General features: G+C 37.4%; 1 protein-coding gene across 4 annotated transcripts; it reads left to right on the top strand.

Moving 5' to 3' along the window:
• The first annotated feature begins 27 nt into the window (after nucleotides 1–27).
• Nucleotides 28–21,943, top strand: STRADB (STE20 related adaptor beta). Of its 4 annotated transcripts, XM_037167570.2 has the most exons (13): nucleotides 28–117; nucleotides 3,968–4,064; nucleotides 8,439–8,519; nucleotides 12,515–12,614; nucleotides 14,980–15,101; nucleotides 16,742–16,850; nucleotides 17,672–17,795; nucleotides 19,010–19,181; nucleotides 19,475–19,579; nucleotides 19,737–19,981; nucleotides 20,412–20,445; nucleotides 20,682–20,724; nucleotides 21,230–21,378. In XM_037167570.2, exons 2-13 carry the CDS (start codon nucleotides 4,053–4,055, stop codon nucleotides 21,283–21,285), a joined length of 1,203 nt encoding a protein of 400 aa, XP_037023465.2. In that variant the 5' UTR covers nucleotides 28–117; nucleotides 3,968–4,052; the 3' UTR covers nucleotides 21,286–21,378. The 4 variants fall into 4 exon arrangements, with proteins under 4 accessions (XP_037023465.2, XP_037023463.2, XP_037023466.1 ...); XM_037167568.2 differs by lacking the exon at nucleotides 20,412–20,445 and having other exon boundaries at nucleotides 21,230–21,943; XM_037167569.2 differs by lacking the exon at nucleotides 20,412–20,445 and having other exon boundaries at nucleotides 32–117; nucleotides 3,971–4,064; nucleotides 21,230–21,943.
• Nucleotides 21,944–22,693: the final 750 nt, after the last annotated feature.

Raw genomic sequence — 22,693 nt, forward strand, 5'->3', positions numbered from 1 at the left:
CTGGGAGCGGGCCTTGAGCGCCTTCCTCGCCCCTCAGCGGACCCGGCTTTCACGCCTGCCCAGGCCCCGCACCGCTGGCCGCCTGAGGAAGAGTCACTGGCTGTGATCGCCTCCAAGGTAATGAGGGGAGGCCAGCCCGGGTGGGGATAGTGTAGGGGCCAGTCCGGGACGGGAAGGAGGACGGCTGGGTCCGCGCACGACACAGGAATCCCCAGGCTAACTCGCCGCTGAGTCGGGAGCGCGGCCCCTGCCTCCAGCACAGTCCTGGCTCGGCCCGGATCCCCTGGCGACGCGGTGGCGAAGGCACCTGCGGCTCCCGTGGGCGGTGCCCGCTGCTGTTGGGGGCGCCAGGTGCGTGGGGTCCGAGCTGGCCGCAACACTGCCTCCCCCAGTCTCTCACCTTTGGCCGCGCTCACGAGCCTGGCAGAGTTTCCAGGCTGAAGATACCTCTGACCCCGGCTCCATGTGCCACCTTCTGCGAGTGCTCTCTACAAAGCCCGGCCCTCTTCCCTTCCCCGAAAAAGCAGGACTAGGAAGGGACTTTTTACAAAAGTAAATGTCTAAGCTGCGTTTTATCCTCAGTATTTAAGTTTAGAATTGCGTTTTCCCCTCGTGGGTTTGTCGTGTCAGGTACCCTTTTCCTCTAATCTTGATCAGGAGTTGTGACACAGTGCCTACCTAGCACAGAGCACACAGTAGGCGTTCAGTGTACGTTTTTTGAAAGCGTGAGTCACGATGCTAAGTTTGGAAAATTCTAGTAAATTGTGCGTCGCTATAGTTTTTAAGGTGTTATGGGTTCCCAAGATGACTTTGAAAATTACAGTAATTTTAAAGCTTAGCAAAGAGAGTTGTGTTTTTTTCTTTGCATTTACTATAACAGTGGACTGTTGGATGCTAAAATTTACTCAAAACCCGAGTTCTGTAAAAAAGACTCAGCTACTGAAAGTGTCAGCCTTTCAGTTTAAAACCTTTGGACTACAGTTTTATTATAGAACAAATTTAAATAATTAATAAAGCTTTATCCTACTGGTTTTTGGATACCAGTGCAAGGGACCACATTGATGTACTTGTGAGTACATTTAGGAAATTAGGTTTCTGTAATATGAATTTTTAGAAAGCATTTATTTTTTTCACATTTTTAAATTGTTGTTCAAGTACAGTTGTTTCCATTTCCCCCATCACTCCCCACCACCACAGCCATCCCCACTTCCCACTCTTGATCCTACCCCCCTTTGATTTTGTCCCTGTGTCCTTTAAACATGTTCTTGAAAACCCTTCCCTCTTTTCCCCCCATTATCTCCTCTCCCTCCTCCTCCCCTCTGGTTACTGGCAGTTTTTTCTTAATTTCAATGTCTCTAGTTATATTTTGCTTGCTTGTTTGTTTTGTTTGTTGATTAGGTTCCTGTTAAAGGTGAGATTATATGGTATTTGTCTTTCACGACCTGGCTTATTTCACTTAGCACAATGCTCTCCAGTTCCATCCATGCTGTGGCAAAGGGTAGGAGTTCCTGCTTTCTTTCTAAAGCAGGGCACTCCATTGTGTAAATGTACCATAGTTTTTTTGATCCACTCATTTATTGATGGTCACTTAGGCTGCTTCCAGCACTTGGCTGTTGTAAATTGTGCTGCTATGAGCATTGGGGTGCACAGGTTCTTTTGAATTGGTGTTTTGGAGTTCTTAGGGTATAGTCCCAGCAGTGGAATTTCTGGGTCAAAAGGCAGTTCCATTTTTAGTTTTCTGAGGAAATGCCATCCTGTTTTTCACAGTGGCTGCACTAGTCTGCATTCCCCCCAATAATGCACTAGGGTTCCCTTTTCTCCACCACCTTGCTGGCATTTGTTTGTTGCTTTGTTTATGATGGCCATTTTGACTGGTGTGAAGTGGTATCTCATTTTGGTTTTAATTTGCATCTCTCTGATGGCTAGTGATGCTCAGCATCCTTTCATATGTCTCTGGACCCTCTGTATGCCCTCCTGGAGAAGTCTGTTCAAGTCCTTTGCCCATTTTTTAATTGAGTTGTTTGTCTTCCTAGAGTGGAGTCATGTGAGTTCTTTATATATTTGTGAGAGCAAACCCTTGCCTTAGGTATCGCTGTCATTAAAAAGCATTTATATTCATACCTAGTGAAAGAGCATGTACAGAAAAATATGACAGCACATCACCCCCTCCACCACACACACATACACACACCTCCCTGCCAGTCACTAGGTGCAGCTGCTGCCTTGACCTCAAAATGTCTTGTAAAATTCTCTCAATAGACTGGCATATTTAAAGCAAAAACCTCTAGGATTAAACTACCCGTGGAGACAACCCCTTTAGTACTAACAATTCTCATAGATTGTTTACAGTTCTTCTCAGTTTTCCTGAAAAGTAAGTAAGGTAGTAAAGCTTAAAGTTTTTGTTGTTACTGTTAAGAAAGAACCTAGTGATATTAAGTGGAAAAAGGAGGAAACAAAATCTTATAACCAGAAAATTCAGTTCATCCTGACATCTCATGTCTTCCTGCTTGTGGAAAGGTAAGTTACAAGTTGAAGTGGTCAGGGCTTTATCTGCCCTATCACCAGTGCGTGTCCCCAATGCCCAGGACAGTGCCCAACCCATAGTAGCCATTTATTAAACAATTGTGGAATGAATACTTGGCTGTTTCACGTAACAGTATAATGACTTTCTATGTATATGTGGTTTCTTCATTTATTTGCATATTTACTTAGAATAGATTACTAGAAGTGAGAATTTTACTGGGTCAGAACATGTGAATATTTTCATGGTATCAAAATAATGCCAACTAGCTATCCAAATGAGCTGTACCATTTTGTGCTGGTATATCTTGAGTGTGCCTTTCAGAGCACCCTCTCAAGCTCTTATATTGATACAGTGTTGGGTAGTTATGAGTATTTTCAGAAGTATTTCATTTGATCTCAGTTACCCTGGAAGATGGGCATTCCTCCTTCTGTAACATAGCAACTTCCAGCACCTGAAATTGTTACAGTGAATGACAGATGACAAAGTAATCATACACTTTCAGGTTCTTCTTCCTCCCTGCATCTTTGGTTTGTAGTGAACATCCTGAATAAATTCACATCTTTCTTTAGCAATAAAATATGAAAGAATAGATATTTATTAGGTATAAGGAAACAACCAGGCACTAGCAAATTTAGAATATTACTACCCTTTCTATTAGGAAAGATCTGGAAACTTGGTGATGTTTCTGTAGCTTCTTGAATCTGAAAAAGTCACTCTTTTAAATCTCTGAATCTGCCGCAGAATCTTCATAAACTATTGAGCTTAATACTCTATTAGTGAAAATTGACAGGACTAATTTGCATAATAATCTGCATATTTTCATATCTGTCAGTAAATTCCAAGAATAGAATTGAGAATTAAAAATAAGATAAAAATATTCAACCTACGAAAAATGTTATTATCATATAAAAACTGAAAAAAAATTTTTTAATGTGTGGCAACAAGAAAGTATTATTCATTCTTAGTCTTTTACTAATCCTGGTTCTTCCAAATTTGCTAGTCAGGGAACCCAAATGATGTAAAAGTTAATTAATCTGATCAGGAAATTTTGGAAGCTTCTTATAAGTGGACTTAAAAGTGGATTTCTTGGGGCATGATTTATATCAAAAGTGGGTCCAACATTGTATTTCCATATTATTTTCACATTTGCTTAGGTATCTTTTAAAAAGTACAGAAAAAATAGGGAAGGAGAGATGTAGGTATATTGAGGCTTTGAAAATATCCAGAACCTACCTTTAATTTTCCTCTGCCTTTCTGTTGTGATGTCAGATCCCAAATATTGTTCAGTAAACAAAAATACTCTTCAGAGACACTTTCCAGTAATGTTTCCATCTAGTCTTTGTGTCAAAGAACAGCTGCCTAAATATTGTGTGGGTTTATGGCAATTAGTTCTTTAAGAAACTTTTATATAAATCTAAACTATTTTGCTTTTGTTTTTTATAGTAGGATATTTCTACATCTTGAAGATAAAGCAAAAATCTCTGCAACAGATGGATTTTTGTCACTTTCTGTGAACTAAAGCGATTCAATGTCTCTTCTGGTAAGTTTTTGTTAATATGGATCTAATTTTGTGACATCAGAAATAGTTTGATGTTATTGCAGAATCATAACAAAAGGCATATTCTGCTGAGATATTCTTTACTCTGAGATGTTATTTTGATTTGAATAACTTATTAAGAAATGAGTTAAATTCTCATTGACTTTCGTTTCTTCAAAAAAGAGTTTCTCCTATACTTTTCTAATATACTCATTATTCTGTTCCTTTGACCCATACCCTTTTCCTCATATACATGCTGTACTTGGAAATGACTCTCATCCAGTTAGCTATGATTTATTATTTAAATCTTTCAAAAGATCTTTTACAAATTGCCATCTGACTAAAGGAAAAAAAAATTTAAAGCCCCTTGACTCAACAAGACAAAAGAAACATTTGGATCAGTGTGTAATATGAGGTATAGATACCAACTTGTTTTCTGTTGATAGTAGATCCACGTCTAATGTCTTTAGATATTGGCACCTACTTTAGATTAAGTAGTTTTAGGACTTTCATCATGTCTTATATATTAAAGCAGTGATCTTTTAAAAAGTGATGGATACGTTTGTGTGAGGATTTGTAGTTTACAGAAAACTTTTATACATTATATCTCTTTCAGTCTTCAAAGTTGTGAGTGATTGGCAGGGCATGTGGTATAATCCTTATTTTGAGTTTGGCCCAAGATTGCAGAGAATTAGAGCTAAGGCTCAAACTCATATCTGCCAATCAACACCTTCATTTGCCAAGTCTAAGAGGCAACTAAGTAGTTAGGAGAAGATATTATTAGTTATATAGAAAATACAGAATGCATTTACTTTATGTTTAAAGTATAGGTTTTCTACTTTAAAGGAGGAGCTTTATATATCTGGAAAATACACTGAGATGAGATAGCTATCTCATTTTCCAAAGCAAGGATCAGCAAACTTGTTCTGTAAAGAGCCAGATAGTATTTGAGTGCCATATGGTCTCTCTTAAATTACTCTTCTGTTTTATTCAGTGTGAAAGCAACCATAGGTGATATGTAGATGAATATGTCTATGGGTCAGTTTAACCATAGTTGTCTGACCCTTGCTGTAAAGGGTTACTTAAGATGTAAAAGGGCATTTGATAAAGATCCTGCGATTCAGAGGCTTGTATGGTTACAAGGGCTTCCGAATTTTGGGGAAATTATATATATATTTATATTTATATGTTTATATAAATATATATATTTAATTGTTGTTCAAGTACAGTTTTCTGCCTTTTACCCTCATCCTAGCCCACCCCCCAGCCCTCCCCACCTCCCTCCCGTTTCCACCACTCCCTTGTTATTGTCCATGTGTCCTTTATACTTGTTCCTTCCTGCAAACCCTTTATTTTACATTTATTGATTTTAGAAAGTCAGAGAAACATCGATTTGTTGTTCCACTTATTTATGCATTCATTGATTGATTCTTGTGTGTGCCCTGACCAAGGATGTAACATCCAACCTTGGCATACCCAGATGAGCTCTAACCAACTGAGCTACCTGGCCAGGGCCAGGAAAAGGATATTTTAATCTATTCCATAATTAGGGATTTTGTGAAAAATAATACATATGATAATGTGTTATTTACAGTCATTTAATTTATTAATAATTTCACTTTGAATAATATTCTTTATGCAATGATGAAATATTTAGAATCCTTTGACTCAAAATATTCATGTTTTTTTCCTCAATGAGATATTTGTGCATCTGAGAATTGATATTTTTACTTATGAAGGACTCTTTCCCATTTAAGTTTTACTCTCTGTTTGATAGTTAAGAAATGATGTTTTTAAAGGAGCAACATAAGTAATACATTTTCCTTTTAGGGTCTCTATAGGGCTAACTGCTTTTCACTTGGCTGTTATGATAATGAAAAATAAGTTACATTAAAAAATATTTTGGATGGTTTATATCATTATACTGCCTAAGATATTCACGTGTGGATTTTTCACAAGCTATTATATTGAACAGCATTCAGTTGGTTCAGTGTGTATACAAAAATGTTTTTTAAGAGCAAAATATGACTATTTTGTGATTTTGTTTTGTAACCTGGGCAGCTTTCTTCCACTGTGAAAGTTTTATATAAAGATAATAAAATGTAAGTTTACTATGGCAGTTTATAAAATGGTTTCCATATTTCTATGAACTGAAAACATGGATCACGATTCTTATTTTGGAAATAAATTTGGGTCAGTTTAAGTTTTAAAAAATATGCCCAATATGTCTTAAATTAAGTTCTTTTCCATCTAAAGCAGTGATGGGCATTTGTTAGAAAGAAGGTTTCTTTTTACATGCTTAAATGTATTTTGATAGCTGTGTCAGAGGGGTACCTCCCCCAAGATCCCTTCAGAGTTTGGTGATCTGCTAGGAGGACTTGCAAAGCTTAGCATATAGGCATACTCACAGCTAAGATTTATTACAGCAAAAGGATACAAAGGTACAAAGGGAAAATGTGCATGGAGTGAATTTCGGAGGAAACCAGGCACAAACTTCCAAGAAGCCTCTCTCAGTGGAGTCACATAGGATGGGCTTTATTCCCACAGTGTTATGACAACACATGTGAAATATTGCTTACCAGGGAAGCCTACTAGAGACTCATTTTCAGGGTTTTTACTGGGGATTGGTCGTGTAGATACCTTCTGCTAGCAGGTAACTAATTCCAGACTCCCAGAAACAAAGCAGGCATTCAGAATAAATCATATTGTTTGCACAGTTTAGGCACTGTGAGCCATTCTTATCAGGGAATGGTGGGAACTTGCCTCAAATTTAAATTCCTAGATACTAACTAAGGGTCAGACTTGCAAGCCGGCCTTTTCTGATAGCAGTTTTAGGCCTGCTGTATTCACTCTTTTCTGCACAATGGAGTTACTTATTACTATGAAAACTTGAGAGCAAATGCTGCAAAAACATACATAAATATAAAATATAATATATAAATGACCTAACTGATAGTTATTTTCTATATTAGCAACAGTAATAAGTATCTTCCAAAATGGTATTGTCAAGTTTATTCACCATAGGCAAATCAATAGATTTGCAAAGGAAATGATTCTACAGCTATCTTGACATTGTTAGCTTCTGTTCTTCAAGGGCAAAATTTACTTAAAACAGTAAATTTTTATCAAATTTATATAAAATTATTGTGAGAAGATTGTTAGGTATGCCAACTGTAGGAATCTGACTTAAAATAATCCATAATTCGTTCTGGCTGGTGTAGTTTAGTGGATTGAGTGTGGGCCTGTGAACCAAAGGGTGGCCGGTTTGATTCCCAGTCAGGGCCACATGCCTGGGTTGCAGGCCATGGTTCCAGTAGGGGGCACATGAGAGGCAACCACACATTGATGTTTTTCTCCCTCTCTTTCTCCTTCCCTTCCCCTCTTTCTAAAAATAAATAAATAAAATCTTTTTTAAAAAATCCATAATTCGGGCTAAGTGAGAAAATGTTTAATTTGATTAGTGAGAAATTCTGGCATATTTTAAAAGAAAGGAACTTTGATTACTCATAAGTAACAGACTACAAAGTATTAATAAGTGGATTTATAAAGACCCATTTGATGTCAGTACTTTAATGTGCATATAAAAATGAATGTTCATGAGATGCTTGAAAATAATTTATTATGAAAATCTCTTTCACAGAATTTCTTTGTATTTTCCTTTTGACTTGTCCTGTCTTTCTAAGTAGTATAAGGTCAGCTGCACCCCACTAATTGATGATGTGATAAATTACATATAGGTGTCACATTTCTTTATTGGCATTATGTGATGATAGGACCATGGGTTAAAATGCAGGAAAATGTAAATCATGATCATGGAACTAAGTCTCTTAATTTGCTTTGAGTTGAAGTTAAAAATGTTTATCACCTTAAGAAACAAAAGTGGTTCCAGATATACTCAGTGTGTAGTTTAATGTGGATTAAAATGTTTCTTACACTTAAGGAAAAAAAGTCTGAGGATCAAAATAAAAATGATTATAATGGGTACAGCAGAATAATCTTTAGCTAAAAGTCAGGACAAAACTGCAGAGATGATGGAAGTGTTAAATATCAACACCATCTATAAAAATGAATCTCCATACCATGATCTATAAAAATGAATCATACCATGATCTCCAGATAGAGGACAAGGATCAGAGATAGTACCAAGTAGAATGATAACAGATGAAATTTGTCCTCTGCACATGGCAGCTGCTCCTCTGTCGTCTCCTATACTGAGTACCTCCATGGTATGAACCCTGGCTTCATTTCCCGGTCCCTGCCTGCTACCCTTTCCTTCTGCCCCTCATTCCCGTAACCAGACCTGTGTGTATCCACACATCAGTCCTACTTGTCTTGTGGCTGATTTTTCACTTATATAAGTCACTTTTGTATTTCCAGAATTGCTTCTGCACTTCACGAACACAAGTTGAATCACTCAGACCTGAAAAACAGTCTGAAACTGGTATCCATCAAAACTTGGTAAGAAAATGATTGAGTACAATTAATGTTCCTCTTTTGCCTTCTGTAATACCATTCACTCCCGGTTCTCCTCTGTCTCTTCTTCTTTACAGTGTCTTTTACTGTTTCTCCTTCCTCTACTCCTGCTTTTCTCCGGAGGTCTGTAATTGGCCTCTGCCCAAACCATCTCTCCTTGAGCTGTCTCACCTATTCCTGTGGCTTCAGTTGCTCAAATTTCAGATTATCGTGGAGCTGCCTCAGGTTTTCCTTCAGGTGAAGAGGGAACCCTGGCATGAAACAAAACTGATGATTTTTGCATTTTTTCCTACCACACTGGCTCTTTCTTGGGCACCAGAGGTATCTACTGAATACTTCAGATTAGGGTTTTCAAAGGCATTATTATGCAGTTTGAGTAAAACCTTAATCTTCTCTCAGACTTCACCAACACTTTGTGTTTCTTGCTTTGGCTAATGAAAACCCATCTACTAAGTCATCCTAAGTAGAAACTGGAATTATTCTCACACGACATCTTCCTCTGCTCCCACATGTAGTTATACACCAAGTCTTATAAATCTGTATCTGAAATACCCTTGAGTCTGTGCCTTCCTTCACCTGATCACCAGTGATACTCAGGTCTTATCATCTGTCACCTGGACTACTGCAGGTAGACTCGTTGCCTCTAGTTTCCTAGACACACATACCACCTCCTCTCACCACTCAGACCAGTATTCAGCATTGTTACCAATACAGGCTTGCTTGTATCACTTTCCAACTTTGAAGTTTACATTGGTTTCCAAAAGCCTATGGGTAAAGCCTAAACTTTTTTTTTTTCATGTAGGAAGTTTTTCATGTAGGAAGTTCCTACTAGACCAACACTTGTGAGGGGTGGAGGGGGCACAGTTGGTTATACCCAAGAAATCTGGAGAGATTTTAGCCATTCCCCTGAGCATGTCTAGAGCTGGTGTGGCTCTACCTGACTGTCGTAAAATTTCTCCTCATTCATAAAGAGTTGGCTCCGTTATTACATCTCTGAAGCCTTTCCTCTTATACCTTTTATTTCATTATGCTCCTACAGGTCTTATACAGCCTCATGGGTATAAAATGGCACTGACTGCAGTATCTCAAAGTGCTTGCCATATACACCAGAGGCATCCTGGCTGTTTTATTGTTGTCTCCCCATGGGCAGTGTCTGATGTAAATGATATTTAAAGAAACATACTTGGGAATAAATACTTCTCTTTCCTCTCCTTAATCCTGACTTTATACTGTAGTTGTCACTACAAAAGGAACCTGCCTTGCAAATGGCTTATTTCTTACAAAATAAGGTAATCCCATTTATCTTGTTTATACATTTATCCTGATTCTGTCTTCAGTTGTCTTCATTTTCGTTATTTCTCTTTTTACTCACTAATTCTCTAAAGCCTTCCAGGTATCTGCCCTTTTGTACAGTGGGATATAGTATCTAATCCTAGTTTTCATTCAGGTATTACCCTTCTGCCCTGACCAGTGTGGCTCAGTTGGTGGTTTCCCAGCAAACTGAAAGGTGGCCAGTTTGATTCCTAGTCAGGGCATATGCATGGTTTGCAGGCCAGGTCCCTACGTGTGGGCATGGGTGAGGTAACTGATTGGTGATTCTCTCACACGTCATTGTTTCTCTCCCCCCGCTTCTTCTCGCTCTAAAAGTAAATAAATAAACTTTAAAAAAAATTACTCTTCAGATTAAGATAGTGTTCAGAGAGTAGTATATGTTGCCAAGAAAGAAGCCTAGAACTTAGGAAACTTCCACATGCACTGCCTTTTTATATGTGCTATAAAATACATGTAACTTAAAATTTACCATTTTAAGCATTTTATGTGTACAGTTCAGTGCTATTAAATACATTCATAATGTGCAACCATCACCACTTCCATCTCATAACTCTTTCCATCTTTTAAAATGAAAACGCTCTACCCATTAAACAGTATGTCCCCATTACCTCTCCCTCCCGTTCCCCTGGCAACTCTGTATGTATGTTCTTGACAACTCTTAGTACCTAATATATAAGTGGAATCACACTGTATTTGTTTTTTTGTAAGTGAGTTATTTCGCTTAGCATAATGTTCTCAAGGTTCATTGGTGTTGTAGCATATTTCAGAATTTCCTTACTTTTTAAGGCTGAGTAATATTCCACCATATATATTTTGCTTATGCATTCATCCAAGGATGAACATGGGTTGCTTCCACACTGTAGTTATTGTGAATAATGCTGCTGTGAACATGGGTATAAAGATACCTCTTCAAGACTTTCATTTTTTGCTTTCTAATTCTCTCACTGGTGATCACATCAAAAAGAAAAGAGAGGTTAGTTTGGGATGATTTGTTCTTAGTAAACCTATGTTGTCCTCTTATTATTATCATGTTGTTTTCTTAAGTGTTCATAAATCATTTATCTAGAAATTTGATATCATACTTGACTGGGTAAATGCAGCAAGCTATCCCCTTTATAGTTTTCTCCCTTATTTGGAAAATTGGGTAAGCATTTTGACTATTTCCATTCTGGTTTCTTGCTTGAGTTCTACTATGTCTGCAGAATTAATATCCTGGATTTAGTTGTCTTTGGCCTGGAGGTTTGAACCTATTTGAAACAACCTGTTTTGGGCTTCAGCTAGTTTTTCACAATATATGTGCCTGTTCTAACTTCAAGAAGACTATTTCCTTAATGGAGAAGATGAAAGCAAAGTACCAATTGTCCGTCTTATTTCAACCCATCAACCTTATGCCATTTTTTTCAACCAGTGAACTGTAAGCCCAGGTCATTTTGTGCTGTAGCCTCTCTGCCTGATTTATAGGTTGTCACTTGAAACAGTTTTTAAATTATTATATGCTCTTCTTTCTGTCTCTTACATGTGTTCTTTAAATCTCAGTTTATTTGAAGACTACCTATTCTAAAGAAATTGGATTGATTTATTTTGATTTTTTCTTTTTTTTATTGGGATTATTTCCAATTGTATAGTAGAATTTCCTTTTATAATCTTTCATATTTCTTTAACAATATTCACCTTTATTCATCTTTAGCCATGAGCTTATAATTACATTTTTTTTTGCTCTCTTAAAACGTTAGGGAACGTGTAGCATTAAGGATATAAAAAGTAGTTCACACAATTCCTGGCATGTAGTAATATAATTTCTAACCCCCTTCTTCCTTCTCCTTGCCTTGGAGACAGTAATAAGATTCTAGCCACCTGCTGGTGTCTGTAAGGTTCCTAAGAGTCTTTTGGAGCATTGGTGTCCTTTGGGAGAACCTCGTGGCTGTCATATGACACCAGTGGCAGTGGTCTCCTCTTTCTCCTGTGTGCCCGTTTCATTATCACTGCGATCGGTGCAAAGCCAGGACTCTGGCTCTGGAGCACCCTGTGAGCCACACCATATTGCTTCATGGCCATTAACTCAGGAGGTCTGATTGTTTGTTTTTTTTCTTTCTGATCTCTCTTCTGATTCATTTCATCTTGTGAAAAACATCTTCGGCAATTTTAATGGACTAGGGCATGGACATTGTTCTGGGACTGCCAGTACGTCCACTAGCTGAGGATATGCCTGTCTGAGCAATGGATAGAACTTGTGATCACTTGAAGCAACAGCACAGGCACAGGACATTATGCACAGGTCCCCATGACTCTCCCTTTGATATATTTATTCATTACCTACCTTGAAGAATTAATAACCCTTCTTAACAACTCCTAAAAATGCTTACTGGAAATTATGATGGAGAGTATTCGTTGCTACCTGTGAATCTGTGTTTCCCACCTTCTCCTCCTTTGTAGGCTGATAGCTTTCTAACTGGCATCAATCATTAGCAATTATAAATTTTTTTTAGATCTTAAAATAGTGTTTTAAGTCACCTTTCTGTGTGTCCTTCTAATGAGCACTTGTGTGTCTGAAAATACAATATCTGTATTTTATAATGGGTCAGGGTACCAAATCGGGGGACCAGAAGGTGTATACCTATTTTGTTTTCATCTTTTCTACAACAACGCAGGTTGATGAGCCAACACGTTCCAGGTTGCCTCCATCCACTGGACTCAGTGAAGTGATCTGTTCCACCAATATTTCTCACTATGAACTCCAAGTGGAAATAGGTAATAATCATGGGTTTCACATAATCCTTCATTGTTAGAAAGGAAATTGATTACAAAAAGATGTTTTTAGTCATAGTCCTTTAACCATACTATGTTTTTTAAGCTTAAAAACTTACCTAAAATCCTTTGGTAGTAGAAATCTATCTCTGTTAAATTTGGATGGGTATTATTGACAACCTTAAACATGTGAAACATTTGCTCTGAATATTGAGAAACATCTGTTAAGCACTACAAACAGCTGCAAGGGATACAAAGCCATGTAAAACACCTGAGGAGTTAGCATTCTCTCTGGGAAGATGAACACACAAGATGGCTCCACTTTATTCACCAGAGGCTTCTATAGTAGAGGTGTGCTGAGTGTTATGGGAACAGAGAAGATGGAGCAAAAAGGAGCTGGATCCTGAAGAATTAGGAAGAGTTTGCTAAATGTTCTAGTCAGGGTGTTTGTTACAAACAACAGAAAACAATCCTGGCTAACAAGCACAAGAGAAAATTTTAAAACAATATTGCTAACTCACAGAATTATTGGCTGGAGAAATAAATGGCTTGGAAGAAGCCAAGAGAAGCTACATGACCAGAGCCATTGCCAGGACCATGGCATAGGAGCAGCCCAGGTCGTGTAGTATCTAGTAGGTACTTACAGCCTCCTGGGATCCTGCAGCAGCTCCGACTGCCCTGCTTCTTTATGTCACTCACTCCATACTCCGGCTGCACAAGCTTAGGTCATTGACCCTTCATGCCAGGGTCAAGGAGACAAAGAGAGAATAAGGATCTGATCTTTTCTAAAATAGCAGTAGTGGAAATGCCCTAGTATTAGACAGGAGGTTCAGATGGTGTCACTTCAAAAAAGATAAAATATAATGATATGGCCAAAAAGTTCATTTGGTTTTTTCTGTAAGATTGCTCTAGTAGCTCTTAGTTGTCTTTAAGTTCATTTGAAACAATTTTGTTAGATTGTTTTGTGACAACTGTCATATCAGCATGCATTTGAAAAAACATCAAAATTGGTGAATTGTGTAGCCATTTTAATATTGAAGGTGGAAGAAAATATGCAACATTTTTGGCATATTATGCTTTATTATTTCCAGAAAGGTAGAAATACAACTGAAATACAAAAATAGCTTTGTGCAGTGTATGGAGAAGGTTCTGTGACTGATGTAATGTGTCAGAGGTGGTTTGCAAAGTTTTTGCTGGAGATTTCTTGCCGGACAATGCTCTTCGGTCGGGTAGGCCAGCTGAGGTTGACAGTCATCAAATCAAGACATTAATTGAGAATAATCAGTGTTATACTACACAGGAGATAGCTGACATACTCAAAACATCCAAATCAATAAAGTTATTGGTGAAAATAAAAATGTGTCTTTTATTTTATGGAAAAAACTAAACAGACTTTTTGACCAACCCAATATTTACTCCAATAGATAACTGAGGAAGGATGGTTAGGAAGAGACTACCACGTAGCTGCCTAGAAGAGGGAACAAGAGGAGAGTAGGCAGTGGTAGGAGATAAATCCGAAAGGTTTGGAACACATTGTGAAAGGCTTCACATGGTGTATTTAGAAGTTTAGACTCTCTGTGTCAGCCCCCATGATCTATCCATTTTATTACTCAAAGGATTTAAGGCAGAAATTTGGGACTTTTCCTCTCTGTGCTAGAAAGACATTGTGGAAGAGTGATGATGGTAATAATAGCATCCAAATAAGGCATTGTATTGAACATTTTATTTTACCCTTTTCTTCATTTTACCCTTTTTTTGCTCCCATTTTGCAGGTAAGAATACTGAGACTCCAAGAATTGAAAGCAAACCTTTCTGTGACATAGGATCTAAGCTCTCAGCTGCTGCACTGTAGTATCTTCCTACTGATAAAATGCTGAATTTAGGACAACTGCTAGCAGTTCTAGGCATCATTCTAGAAGATGTAGTAGATTAGTCATCACCTGACTCTTTATAAAAATTACAATTCCTATATCCCATTACAGGCTTATTGAATCAAAATTTCTGGTGAATGGAAGCCAGGCATATGCTTTTGAAGTAGTTCCTCAGTAATGTTGACACATGCTTGGTTGGGAATGCAGGGCATAGTGAGAAAGTCACTGCATCTCTCCAGGGAAGAGGATGGGACTTGAACTAAGGCAATGATGCTGACACTATGGAGGAAGGGATGACTTTGAGATTAATGTCTTTTTAAAGATAAAAGTGGCAGAATCTGCTGACTAGACAATGTTTATTATGGGGGAACTAATGTTTATTAAGTGCCTATTAACAGTGTTTTTTTGAAAAACTGAAGTTTTTTATTTTGATGAAGTCCAAATTACCAGTTTTTTTCTTCTCTGGCTGCTAACACAAGTTTTACATCTGATTATAGGAAGAGGATTTGACAACTTGACTTCTGTCCATCTTGCACGGCACACTCCTACAGGTACACTGGTGACTATAAAGATTACAAATCTGGAAAACTGCACTGAAGAGCGCCTGAAAGCTTTACAGGTAACAATACGAAAAAAATAATACATTTAGCATATTGTCTATCTGAGGAGTTAACATCTGCAAAAACTTTTCTTCCAAATTAACCATTCTGTTAGAGAAAAGCAGATTCCTATTTTCTAGTAAACATGCAGTTACAGAGTTGGAAAAAAACAATAGAAAGCCAGTTCCTGAAAGAACAAATATATTCAAACTTTGGTAACTACTATACATTCCTTCAAATGAATATCATATTTGAAATGCTGGTCCGAAGATGTACAGGATCCCCAGTCAGTCCAATCACATGTCATACAGAGAAAGGGAGAGACAGAAGCAGTTTCCTTTCCATTCAGTTAAGTAAAATTCACTTCTAACTTGATACATTTTAACAGAATTGCCTTTCAGGAATGTTATAATACTATTTTCATTGTCACTAATCATTTTTGATATAAAGAGGGAAAGGATTTTATTTTGATACAGTAAAAAATGTTTACGGGAGACCCGCAGGCTGCGGAAGGAGTGAGGAGTGGGTCGGTGGGCCCTCGGTCCCTCTGTTATGGTAAAAAACCACCTCACAGTCCCCTAGTATTCCCCAGACCAGCTGGGACCATGTTGGTGCTCACATGTCCCTGAAACAAGAGCCTCCATCCCAAGGAAAAATATGAGAGTTGAGTTATTCAAGTGAACAAGAATTGCAATCAAGGAGCCTCATCCACCTGAACCCAATTTTGATGAGTTCCTGGACTTCAAGTCAGTTCCATGAAAGATCCATGCCTCGTGGTGTACCAGGAGGTGAAGTCTAATTCCCCTCTTCTTCGTTATGAGCTGGACTTGGTGTCATGTGGCAGGAGTGACAGCCTGGGCCTTCTAAGGCCAAGTCATAAAAAGCTTTACAACTTTCACCCAGATTTCTTGGGATTCCTACTCTTTGAACCTTGCAGCCATCCTGTGAGAAGTTGGGATTTCCACATGGAGAGGCCACATGGAGAGAGAACAGTGCTGGCCAGACCCCAGCCATTTCAACCATGCCAGCCCAGACATCGCCCATGTGAGCGAAGGAGCCATCTTGGACATTCCAGTCCCAGCAGACACTATGTGGAGGAGAATCAAAACTCCAGGCATACTACCTCACGCAAGCTGTCCCTGCTGCCATCTCCATCCATTCGAGCCAACCCAGCTAAGGCCGCACACATTGGGAAACAAAGACAAACCATCGGTTCTGGGCCCTGTCCAAACTTCCCACCTACTGAATCATGAGCATAATAAAATGGTTCTTGGAATAGTGGTTTTCTCTGTGATGTCATGTTAGCAATGACTTTTATCTTCATATATGTATGTATTTTTAAATGTTTCTATACTAAGAATGTAACATCACTGAGTGTGACCTGTAGAATCAAACTAAGGTCAAATCCCACTTTCACTTTTATTAATTATGAGCTCTTGGACAAGTTTTTTCACTTATTTCCAAGTGTCCTCTTTTGTAACATGGTAATCATACTATCACGCTGTGTAGGGGTTGTAAGGTTTGAAGAGATTACAGCACTAAGAACACATGGTTGGTACTAGGAAGTTTTAACTGAGTACTGGCTGCCACTGCTGCTATTACCTTCATCGTAAGGAGAGAAAGATTTTCAGATGTCTTCTCTCTTGTGTGTCTCTCCTAGAAAGCTGTGATTCTGTCCCACTTTTTCCGGCACCCCAATATTACAACTTATTGGACTGTTTTCACTGTTGGCAGCTGGCTTTGGGCTATTTCTCCATTTATGGCCTATGGTAAGAAAGCTCATTCTAGGTAAAACAACTCATACTTTTGCCTGGATTCTTTAATAATAAGGATGAATGGGATCTTAGATCTATGACTAACCCAATTCCAAATTTCATGATATATTTCTGTTTCGGAGTCGTGCTGAATTTTAGTCTTCAGAAAAAGTAGAATAGGTCTGATGATCAGCGAACCACCACTGCTTCTCCAAGAAGCCCAGGCCTTTGACCAGCTGTCTCTTCCCTTCAGTTTCCTTCCTCTTTCTCTCAGTGGAGAGCTTTGTTACTCTTCGGGGACATCATCCCCATCCCTGTGTCTCTACACGGTCAACTTTTTCACTGTATTAGAAACATCTGTGTATGTACCTGGCTCCTTCACTGGATTTGAGCTTTTTGAAGGCAGGATTACATATGCATTTATCATATGGGGTACCTGGGTGCTCAAACAGTACCTAGCACAAAGTAGTGTTCATTAAGTGTGTTGAATAAGTAATTGAATGTTCTAGAACTTTGATTTTTATGACAGCTTTTGTGAATTGTGTGTGGATTTAAAAGTATTTACACACATGTCTATACACACAGCATCTTTTTAGTAATATTGAAATTGTTAATTTTCTTTTCTGATCTCTAGAGTATCATTAAAAAAGTCTTTTTAAATATTCTTGAAGGAAAATGACCCTAGCATAGGAAAATGGTTAGACTCTAAATGTAACAAAGGTGTGTGTGTGTGTGTGTGTGTGTGTGTGTGTTTATGGTTAAAAAAACATTTAAAACATAGCTAGAAGCAAAATCACTTTCAGTGTTCATTTAAAGATTTCAGGGGTCTCTTTCAGGTTCAGCAAGTCAACTCTTGAGGACTTACTTTCCTGAAGGAATGAGTGAAACTTTAATAAGAAATATTCTCTTTGGAGCTGTGAGAGGGTTGAACTATCTACACCAAAATGGCTGTATTCACAGGTATTTACTTATTTGTGTTTTGCAAAATGAAAGAGTTTTAGTGGAAGACATTTTTTAGGGAGCTTTTAGGAAGGAAGGAGCAGTCGAGTGTCAGGAGGAGGAATAGGAAACTTGTAAATAAAAATTGAGGAAGGGGCCAGTGGCTACTGTTGATGTTCACATTCTCGTTCATTCGCCCAGTGTTCAGACCACCTTCTCTGTGCCAGGTGCTGCGCTCTGTGCTGGCGTGGAGCACCTACCCTCACACAGCCCATGTCTCAGTCTAATGAGGGATGTAAGCTGTAGGGAATGAGACCCTAGTTAGCTTTTCCCCCCTTAAGCAAATAGCTCCTTTATCTGTTTTTCATCCTTAAGTCATAGTTATATCATGTACAAATTGTAACTAAACCTTTCTTTGATTTCTTAAATATTTTGCAGCATCTTGAAATTTTCATACTAAATATCAATTCTTGTTATCAAACTGTAGATGCAAAATTGGCTGAATATTAAAAAACAGTGTTGTTCTTTGGAGCTTTGTTGTCCTTTTTAATTAAGTTACTGTTAAATTAGCTTGTTTTATTGTTTTTTTCTATTTCCTTAAAGCTTTTATTCTTACTATTTGGTGTTTTTAGCAGCATTCTACATAACTAAGAATTTATAACAGACTGTATTGTAATTACTCAAGATTTTATTATACTTTACCAGACTATTGGTCATCCTACTCTATTAGTCTGTTAGAAACTCTGTGTTTCCAAGTCCAGTGATTTGGAAAAAAACAAGGCTCTTTTATAATTTATTTGACAAAGGAAGTATTTATATGAGACATATCTTTATAAATAGTGTTAATACCATGAAAGGCAACCTTTTTTGGATCATACTGCATTTAATTTTATACTTTAAATATTGAGGATTTTTTTAGATTTCTTTGGTGTTTTGCAATAGCATCCTAAAAGAGTGAAATTAATCATTTGATTCCATTCCAAGTTTGAAGAAAATATTACCACTTCCAAACATGTAGCTGTCAGTTATATATTTCCTTGTTGTGATGCTACATTAAACAGCTGGAAGGATTCCTTAATTTCCTGGACATTTCCTAAACATACAGAGCAGTGTGCTGCTATTTTATAAAGAGTATTTAATTTCCAAGAGGATACAAGGATTTGTTCTGACCAGATTTTTATTCTTTCTTCATTGGCCAATTTCCTAGCATTTAGGATTGTTTCTTTTTGTTCTAGGAGTTTTAAAGCCAGCCATATCCTCATTTCTGGTGATGGCCTAGTGACCCTTTCTGGCCTGTCCCATCTGCATAGTTTGGTTAAGCACGGACAGAGGCATAGGGCTGTGTATGATTTCCCACAGTTCAGCACATCAGTGCAGCCGTGGCTGAGTCCAGAACTGCTGAGACAGGTCAGGTGTGGCCGTTGCATTGGGTTGTCTGTGCGTCTCGAGTGTCTTATAAGCTTAACTATAAAGGACAATTGTGAATTTATATTTGGATTGGTGAATGGACTGCTACTGCAAGACGTTTTTCTTTTTTTGTCAAAATTATTATCTTAGGAATTTTAAAATGTGTGCCATATATTAGGTATAGCTTGATTTCTTGTTTTCCCACAATTGTTAACCATCCTTTATCAAAAAAGCACAAGTATGTAACTTTTAAAGTTGTTTACACTAAAGAACTCCCAATTAATTATTTACAGGATTTACATGGATATAATGTAAAGTCAGATATTTACAGTGTTGGGATTACAGCATGTGAATTGGCCAGTGGGCAGGTACCTTTCCAGGACATGCATAGGACTCAGGTAAATGCTACTAAAATCCGTGAACTACCTTCCTTCATATGATCCCTTATATTCTAGATAATATCTGTTGAAATCATTGGTGTAAGACTCTTAGGACCTTTATTGTTGATGTTTTACTATTTTGCCTGAAAAAGATTGAAGGAAAGTTTTCTTTTAGATGCTGTTACAGAAACTGAAAGGTCCTCCTTATAGCCCATTGGATATCAGTATTTTCCCTCAGTCAGAATCCAGAATGAAGAATTCCCGATCAGGTGTAGACTCCGGGATTGGAGAAAGTGTGCTTGTCTCCAGTGGAACTCACACAGTAAATAGTGACAGATTGCAAACACCATCCTCAAAAACTTTTTCACCTGCCTTCTTTAGCTTGATACAGCAGTGTTTGCAACAAGATCCTGAGAAAAGGTAATATTGTTTACTTCTTCTAATTAACATAAAACATATTTGTTTCATATTTTATACAAGCTTTATGATAGTCCCTTCCCACCAAATTCAAATTTTTAATCATTCTTTTGATCAAAAAATTATAGTCTATTCCAGACAGTATCAATGCTAAAAACAGGTAGAGGCAGTGAGCAAATGGGAAGAATACAGGATTCAAAGTCAGAAAACTTGGCTCCAGTCTTAGCTGTTTTATTTCCTAACCAAATCCTTGTAAAAATCAGATAGTCTTTCTGAACATTAATTACTGCATTTATATTAAGACATTTTAGAAATTTCTAATAGTATAAAGATGTTGGTTGCTGCTATTATAATAATATAAATTATTATCATAGGTAACTATACATTATCATTAGTATTTTGGAAATAAGATGTATGTCTTATCTTTTTTTAGCCCCTTAATGCCTAGCATAAGCTCCTTATTATTGGTAAGTGCTCAGTAAATGTTGAATTATGGACTAATTGAAGGGTATCTTTAGAAGTAATTCTTCTTATTAATCAAGGATGAAGCTAAGAATTAGGCTTCCTGACATATATTAGTTTTCCTTTAATTTTTAGTGTTGGATTTTATAGCTCTCAACCTAATTTCTAATATATTTTTACATCTAAAAATCTACATTCTAATATGAGGTTCCATTTTTTTATAATTTAAAAAAATTTTCAGGCCATCAGCAAGCAGTTTATTGTCTCATATTTTCTTCAAACAGGTAAGCTGATCTTTTTTCTGTTGTCTAGAATGATGTTTTTAAATACTATTATAAAGTCACTTTATTTTGTTGGCTTAATGGGACAGTTTGGTTACCAAGGTCTAATAACTTTCTTACAAAATAAAGCTAAAATCAAGAAAACATTTTTGGTAGTTCAGTTACAGACTTGTTAAAATACATTCATTCTACAAAATGAATAAAAACAAATGGAATATTATCATACATTACTATTTCCTCAGTTTATATTTTGATTAATTTAAAGATATATTTTTCTTTCTATATTATCTAGAAATGACTTAAAGACAAAATAATTCTGATAAAAATCGGCATATTGGCTATCACTTCTTCCTTTTTTCAGATGGCCAGAATCAATGGCATTTTTAGTGAAAATACCTGAAAACAATTTTAAACACTTTTAATGATGTCTTTGGAAGTTATTTATTGCTAACAAAACTAATGTATTGAACTTACGTGCCAACAGACTTATTTTGAGTTTCTTTAACAGATGAAAGAAGAGAGCCAGGATTCCCTGCTTTCACTGTTGCCTCCTGCTTCTTATGAGCCACCAATCACACTGCCTCTAGCATCAGCTTGGACTAAGCCAGACCGTGATTTTCATGATGAAAAAGACTCAAACTGGGAATTCTAGGGCTGCCAAATCCTTTTATGTCCTATATACTTGACACTTTCTCCCTGCTGCTTTGCTTCCGTATTACTAGGTACAAATGCTAGAATTATACTTGAAAATACAGTTGGTGCACTGGAGAGCCTGTTGTTTAAAACCACTCTATTCAAAGGAGCACGAGTCTGTGGTCCCTTCAGTTAGCTCAGAGTGCTGTTACAACTCTAGCAAAACTTTAGAATTATGAATCCAATCACATTTAGTGTCACCTATTCTCAAATTTTCCCCCCAAAGCTGTGACTAACTCTTTTTTTTAAAAAACTCTCAATATAGTTTTTGAGCCAGTTAATTCTTTCAGCATTTTGCTGCCCTCAGGGGAATGAGCCCTCAAAGGACAGTGCTTCCAAGTACATTTGTTTTCTTACTTCCAGATTCTCTAGCCTTTTTGATCAGCTATTGTTAGACCAACAGGCTAGTTTATCCTGGCATCAAACTCTTTTCTGGTAACAGGGAGAATGTTTTACTTTCCCATTTTCTTCTGTTAATATGGTAATATCAAACTGAGCCTCACTCACATTAAATGATTCACTTGAAATATATAGACAAGTTGTGGTTTTTTTTAGGGGGCTAAAGTAACACTTTTCTACTTATGTAAATTATAGATCCTAAATTCATGCACCCCGTGGGAGCTTAATAAAGATTTATTGAATTGAGTTTATGCTTTTATTTATTTTCTTTGTATGGTTGATAAACCTAAACACAGATTCTAATTTGTTTTGCCAAGGAAAACCAGTTTGCAAACAAATAGATTTATTTACATAATCTGTGAATTAGGGACAACCTAGTATTTGATTCAATGGAGGGAGATGATGTTCTGGTCCTTTATCTGGTTATTCTTGCTCCTGTAGATGATGCAACATAATGACATAGAGATCTTAATGTAGGGTATTACCATAATAGCAAAAGAGATACGAGCACGTGGTTTGAAGTATGGTAAATTGGGACCTATCTCTGGCTTTTAATCTGTACGCTCTTATTTAACATTCCATTAAAATGATTTTTAAATGATTGTCTTAAGACTAAAAAATTAAAACCAATTAGTGTGTACATTAATAGACAATTAGAAACACAAACCTTTTCATATTTATTGGCCAGCCCCCATCAAGAATGTTTAGGTCCCTCCACCCAGCAAGCCACAAAGACCTGCCCAGGTGGAGGAGGGAAAGGAGGTGAGTACCAGCAGTGGCTCCCAGGCCACATGTAGTGTTAGGGGCTACAGTATTCCTCTAACCTTCTAAATTTCCCTTCAGTAAGAGAGGCTCACAGGAACCATCGAGGAGGTTCTGA

The sequence above is a fragment of the Artibeus jamaicensis genome, unplaced genomic scaffold, assembly GCF_021234435.1.
Source record: "Artibeus jamaicensis isolate MK-2021 breed Jamaican fruit bat unplaced genomic scaffold, CSHL_Jam_final contig_391, whole genome shotgun sequence".
In the NCBI taxonomy this organism is placed as follows: domain Eukaryota; kingdom Metazoa; phylum Chordata; class Mammalia; order Chiroptera; family Phyllostomidae; genus Artibeus; species Artibeus jamaicensis.

Coding starts and splice junctions, on each gene's coding strand:
- STRADB (XM_037167568.2), top strand. Junction 19,982..20,681: donor CAACAAGATCCTGAGAAAAG/GTAATATTGTTT, acceptor AAAAATTTTCAG/GCCATCAGCAAGCAGTTTAT. Junction 20,725..21,229: donor CTCATATTTTCTTCAAACAG/GTAAGCTGATCT, acceptor TTTCTTTAACAG/ATGAAAGAAGAGAGCCAGGA.